The following is a 6,870-nucleotide window of genomic DNA, read 5'->3' as shown; positions in this document are numbered from 1 at the left end:
TACATGTAGTTCTACCACCTTTATTGTGATACATGTAGTTCTACCACCTTTATTGTGATACATGTAGTTCTATCGCCTTGTGATACATGTAGTTCTACCACCTTTCGTGTGATACATGTAGTTCTACCGCCTTGTGATACATGTAGTTCTACCGCCTTTATTGTGATACATGTAGTTCTACCACCTTGTGATACATGTAGTTCTACCGCCTTTATTGTGATACATGTAGTTCTACCGCCTTGTGATACATGTAGTTCTACTGCCTTTATTTTGATACATGTAGTTCTACCACCTTTATTGTGATACATGTAGTTCTACCACCTTTATTGTGATACATGTAGTTCTACCACCTTTATTGTGATACATGTAGTTCTATCGCCTTTCTCAGATACATGTAGTTCTACCGCCTTTATTTTGATACATGTAGTTCTACCACCTTTATTGTGATACATGTAGTTCTACCACCTTTATTGTGATACATGTAGTTCTACCGCCTTGTGATACATGTAGTTCTACCACCTTTCGTGTGATACATGTAGTTCTACCGCCTTGTGATACATGTAGTTCTACCGCCTTTATTGTGATACATGTAGTTCTACCACCTTGTGATACATGTAGTTCTCCCGCCTTGTGATACATGTAGTTCTACCGCCTTTATTGTGATACATATAGTTCTATCGCCTTTCACGGATACATGTAGTTCTACCATGTTTCTTGTGATACATGTAGCTCTACCACCTTTATTGTGATACATGTAGTTCTACCACCTTCCTTGTGATACATGTAGTACTATCGCCTTTCTCGGATACATGTAGTTCTACCGCCTTTATTGTGATACATGTAGTTATATCGCCTTTTACGGATACATGTAGTTCTACCACGTTTCTTGTGATACATGTAGCTCTACCACTTTTCTTGTGATACATGTAGTTCTACCACCTTTCTCGGATACATGTAGTTCTATGGCCTTTCTCGGATACATGTAGTTCTACCGCCTTTATTGTGATACATGTAGTTCTACCACCTTTATTGTGATACATGTAGTTCTACCGCCTTTCTTGTGATACATGTAGTTCTACCACCTTTATTGTGATACATGTAGTTCTACCACCTTTATTGTGATACATGTAGCTCTATCGCCTTTCAAGGATACATGTAGTTCTACCACGTTTCTTGTGATACATGTAGCTCTACCACCTTTCTCGGATACATGTAGTTCTACCGCCTTTCTTGTGATACATGTAGTTCTATCGCCTTTCTCGGATACATGTAGTTCTTCCACCTTTATTGTGATACATGTAGTTCTACCGCCTTATGATACATGTAGTTCTACCACATTTATTGTGATACATGTAGTTCTACCGCCCTGTGATACATGTAGTTCTACCACCTTTATTGTTATACATGCAGTTCTACCACCTTGATTGTGATACATGTAGTTCTACCACCTTTATTGTGATACATGTAGTTCTACCGCCTTGTGATACATGTAGTTCTACCACCTTTATTGTGATACATGTAGTTCTACCGCCTTTATTGTGATACATGTAGTTCTACCGCCTTTATTGTGATACATGTAGTTCTACCACCTTGTGATACATGTAGTTCTCCCGCCTTTATTGTGATACATGTAGTTCTATCGCCTTTCACGGATACATGTAGTTCTACCACGTTTCTTGTGATACATGTAGCTCTACCACCTTTATTGTGATGCATGTAGTTCTATCGCCTTTATTGTGATACATGTAGTTCTACCACCTTTATTGTGATACATGTAGTTCTACCACCTTGTGATACATGTAGTTCTCCCGCCTTTATTGTGATACATGTAATTCTATCGCCTTTCACGGATACATGTAGTTCTACCACCTTGTGATACATGTAGCTCTACCACCTTTATTGTGATACATGTAGTTCTACCACCTTCCTAGTGATACATGTAGTTCTATCGCCTTTCTCGGATACATGTAGTTCTACCGCCTTTATTGTGATACATGTAGTTCTACCACTTTTCTAGTGATACATGTAGTTCTACCGCCTTTATTGTGATACATGTAGTTCTATCGCCTTTTACGGATACATGTAGCTCTACCACCTTTATTGTGATACATGTAGTTCTACCACCTTTATTGTTATACATGCAGTTCTACCACCTTGATTGTGATACATGTAGTTCTACCACCTTTATTGTGATACATGTAGTTCTACCGCCTTGTGATACATGTAGTTCTACCACCTTTATTGTGATACATGTAGTTCTACCACCTTCCTTGTGATACATGTAGTTCTACCATATTTATTGTGATACATGTAGTTCTACCACCTTTATTGTGATACATGTAGTTCTACCACCTTTATTGTGATACATGTAGTTCTACCGCCTTGTGATACATGTAGTTCTACCGCCTTTATTGTGATACATGTAGTTCTACCGCCTTTATTGTGATACATGTAGTTCTACCACCTTGTGATACATGTAGTTCTCCCGCCTTTATTGTGATACATGTAGTTCTATCGCCTTTCACGGATACATGTAGTTCTACCACGTTTCTTGTGATACATGTAGCTCTACCACCTTTATTGTGATACATGTAGGTCTACCACCTTTATTGTGATACATGTAGTTCTACCACCTTTATTGTGATACATGTCGTTCTATCGCCTTGTGATACATGTAGTTCTACCACCTTTATTGTGATACATGTAGTACTACCTTTTTTTTGCATGACGTACGAACGTGTCCATTTTTCCCTCTTCCTTTTGTGTTAGTCCTACCGAATTAAAATTATATTCAATGTGAAAAATGTACTTAGTTGAAAAAGATGAAATCTGAGTGTAAAATTGATAATTCTAGAACATTTTAAAGGAAGTACGTAAAGAGGTAGCAGGGAGGGTTGAGTGCTCTAAGGGGCACAGTTCTGTTACACTCTGACTCATCCTAGTCTACTTCTGATTGTTGAGAGTATTTACAGGAAATAAGACACATTTCAAAAAGTTGACACAGGAGGCCATAAACACTTATTTGATAAAATTATGTATTAAATTGGGACAGGACGAATCTTCTATCTGAAACAAAAAGGAAGAGATAATTAAAGTGTACTGTTTTTTTTCTGTAGGTCCTCATGAATTTATCAACAAAAGAAATTGATAAGGTCTCTTTTTATCTATTTCTAGCCCTTGAAGATAAACACCAGAAAACTTGCTTGTTTAAATCATGTATTTTAATGTATATCCTTGACCTCTGACCTTTAACTAAATGAGTTTGTATTAAATCTGCTTTATACGGTATAACACGTAGGTATTACGTCACTTCTTTCGAATTCTTTTCTCCTCGTAATTTTTATCAAAAGATTGATTTCCACAAGGTTCTATATTAAGTCCCTTACTATTTTTACCGCTTCTGACAATATTAATGATTTTATCTTCTTATGATGGATTAAACTGGCAGTCAAGATCTACATTATTCAGGTAATGAGACTAAAATCATTCAGAAGTAACAAGTTGTTTTAAACAACAAACGAACGATTTGGCTGGCGACCTTGAACAAGAACAGAAGTTAACATACAGGAAGCATTGTATTTACCAGTAAACACAATGAATTAAATAGTAAAATTTATTTCTGGTTTCGTTCTGATAACATTTAGCAGAAATTCTATTTTTAGAAGGATTGCAGAAAAAAGATGCATTTTTGTTATTGTTTAAACTACACTCGCCAGAATAGCGAATTTAACATTTTTGATTTATTATTTTTTTGGCAGGTTTGAATTCTGCATTGGTAGACTTCTGTCTCCATGTCGGTGGCAACCCCTCATGCCACGAACATATCCGATATTACTACTTCATTACCATTCAACAACACTACGTCACACATGGGTGGACTGCCGGGTAAGTACAACTTAATAAGTTGACATTAATTTGGTATGTAAACACATTGAAATACTGAAAATATGTTAATAAATGTGTTAATGAATACAAAAAAATAAAACAAAAAACAAATTAAAACAAAAAAGTCGTTCTAAATCACATGAACCAGTTCCCATTTTGGGAACATGGCATTTCTTGGATTGGTAGTGTAAATTTTACAATCGCTTTATCGAGTTTTAATATGAATTAAGATTTTGTTGAGATTTCCATATTCTGTTCTTGTATGTCTTTCATAGGAAGAGATAATGTAGAAATTGGTCAACGAGCCTAAGGATATATATATCATCTCCTATACGGTCTTTCTCTGTTATAGCTCTCTTGGCAAGTATCCTCAAACTCCGACATTAAATATCGGTAAACTAAAATAAAGAAATAAATTTTCAGCATACTTGGCAGTGAAAATGAACAGACTCAAATTAGTTTAACAGTGGGTAACTCTGTATTACTAATATTGCGGTTTCTTTGTTCCATTTCAGATGACAGTAGTAAGTCGAGTGGTGTCCTCTTGGCGATCTTTCTGAGCGTGCTGGCACTCCTGGGAATCATCCTGACAGCTATTGGGTGTACATATATGTACCGCTCGAAACGGTAAGAATATTCGATGATAATATTAATCAACGAAAAGTCCTAACAAAATTGACATGAATAGTAATATGTACATAATTACAATCACTTTTAAATATGTGGTCAAGTTACATTGTAACGAACTAATTAAAACGTCGATACATTAAAACCTGCAGTATTTGCTTACTCATAGTCTGGGTCTTACGATATGATATGGACCGGGTACTCCGGTGTCCTCCCATACTAGGACCCCTCGCGCGCTTCCATCCGAGCCAACAAGAGTGATTTATATAAGTTGGAAAAACTTGCTTCGCAATTGTCGTAAAATAAATAAAGTTATTAATATTACTATATGATATGGACTGCATGACACGAAAGGTAATCGTTTACCGTACTTGTTCATTCCTATGATTGGACTCTTTTTAATGCCCCGGATCGAAAAAATTAAGGGAGATAATCTTGTTCTGTTTGTTTATTTGTTTATCTTTCTGAGTTTGTTTGTGTGTGAGTTTGTCTGTTGTCAACTTTAACCTTGCCCATAACTATTGCACCGTGAGGGTAAGGCTTACATATCTGTTCCTAGTGACATTTTTGACCACGTGATCATTACCACAATGAAGACGTAAGTGCTTCACAAAGTGTGCATGCAATTAGCGCCTGCCTTACACAATACAGTATTGCTTGTATCCCCTGCTTTCTCTCCCGTTCAATAGACATTACGAGGAATAATACATGTAAGGTTTCAAGGTCGAGTTAGCCTTCACCTTTCGTCATGTACCTTACGCTGTACTCGAAAGTTTTCACATCTTCGAGTTTACTTTAATAACCCCCTATTTTGTAGTGCTCTAAGTGTAACAACGAGGTGCCTGCCCACAAGGACCTTCCATGGGGATACATGATCACATTAGAAGTGGATGTAATAAATGGAGCCGTGACTTATTTTGTCTGAAACGTTTGTTAATAGAAAATAAAATACGTCCAGTTCCTTGAAGAAGACAGCATTTCGGACACATTGTAACTTATAAAAGTTTCTCGTCATTGTCTGATTTTCCGTGTTTTCACACAAATATTTCAAAGCAAATAACGAATTCGCGGATTCTTATTTTAAATGAGGTACATGATGTATTTGGAGTTCTTGCTTTTTAATGGCAAAATACATTGTTCCATGAGATGTCTGACATTACCGGTTGTGAAATCAAATGACCAAATTTTGTGTTAAATCGTTAACCGATATTATATATGACAGGTACCTTAATCATTTAATGGTACATGAGTTTAGTGGTGTCCGAATGCAGTGATAGAAGTCTGATGACTGGAGGCTGATTTGTGTTATTTCGTTGTTTCGTCCTGCGAGTTTTCGTCCTTTTGGTCCTTGAGGTCTCGAAAGACAAGATTATATTAACGAGGTGCGAACATCGTCTTTCGAAATGCCATGTTCACATAGTAAAATCTTTCATCTTACTGTTTTATTATTATTGTTATTATTATTATCTACAGATTGTCTCGAATATGTGATTACTGGAATAGACAGCGCAGGCGCCGATTATCTTCCGCGAGTAGCCAACATGCTCTTGATTATGATGGTACATCTATCGACGTTCCCGGACACAGGAGAGAGGCCAACTTATTTTCGATCGATGACGAAGAGCCAAATCGAGAAAATGACGACGGATACTTTTATGATGAAGTGTTTGAGAGGTCGGCGTTTGTCGATGCTAAAACAAATGCAGCTTTAAAAGAACTTTACGTGAACCCGGAGGACGAACTTCCAGACCTAAGCTTAAGAGAACCAAGATATTGACTTGTTATGTAACTATCAAGTACAGTGTTTTACCTCGGAATAAAACTGTTTGTAATCTTACTGTGAAACTACACGTATATTGTCGACAAGGAACTATATCCTGTTCGATGTTCATCAGGTATCGGTGAAGGAACTCCATTCATATTTTCCCGTTTTTAGAATACATCACATTTTACATTTATCAAGTTATTTGATTTGATGTGTCAAGAGATGTTCACAAATTTAATTCATTTTTAAAATCAATTAACTTTTATCATTTTATCATTTCATGAAAGTAATGCGTGTTAATGACCCCATCGTTTGTATGGTTTATTCATTATCCGAGTGACTCGGATAACACATTACATTTTTTAATATCTATTTTATATGCTTTTTATAAGATAATGGCAAATATCTGTCCAAGTGATAAAAAACCCGTCATTGGAAAATGAGAAGGGAAGATTAACGTTGAGAACATGACAGGACTTGGCCGAGTAACGCTAACCCTTCCGTAACACGTGGTCGGATTGGTATTCATTCTATTCACACGATGATCTTGTTACCTCCATTTAAGTGAAAAGTACGGTTTTGTTGATGCCTAG

The 6,870-nt window shown here is 36.5% G+C and overlaps 1 protein-coding gene across 1 annotated transcript; it reads left to right on the top strand.

The window, feature by feature from the left end:
* Positions 1–3,791: 3,791 nt before the first annotated feature.
* Positions 3,792–6,289, top strand: LOC132544415 (uncharacterized). Its single transcript, XM_060208006.1, has 3 exons — positions 3,792–3,889; positions 4,408–4,512; positions 5,986–6,289. Exons 1-3 carry the CDS (start codon positions 3,792–3,794, stop codon positions 6,287–6,289), a joined length of 507 nt encoding a protein of 168 aa, XP_060063989.1.
* The last annotated feature ends 581 nt before the right edge of the window (positions 6,290–6,870 follow it).

The sequence above is a fragment of the Ylistrum balloti genome, unplaced genomic scaffold (genome assembly GCF_031769215.1).
Source record: "Ylistrum balloti isolate Yb309-2 unplaced genomic scaffold, AGI_CSIRO_Ybal_v1 Utg369798, whole genome shotgun sequence".
Classification (NCBI taxonomy): Eukaryota; Metazoa; Mollusca; class Bivalvia; order Pectinida; family Pectinidae; genus Ylistrum; species Ylistrum balloti.
The sequence above is the reverse complement of the archived record's forward strand: the minus strand, read 5'-3'. Positions and strand labels throughout refer to the sequence as shown.

Excerpts from the sequence above, each read along its gene's own strand:
- LOC132544415 (XM_060208006.1), top strand. The coding sequence starts at position 3,792 with ATGTCGGTGGCAACCCCTCATGCCACGAACATATCCGATATTACTACT. Across the intron at positions 3,890-4,407 it reads ATGGGTGGACTGCCGGGTAA|TAGTAAGTCGAGTGGTGTCC; the intron begins GTACAACTTAAT and ends TTCAGATGACAG. Across the intron at positions 4,513-5,985 it reads TATATGTACCGCTCGAAACG|ATTGTCTCGAATATGTGATT; the intron begins GTAAGAATATTC and ends TATTATCTACAG.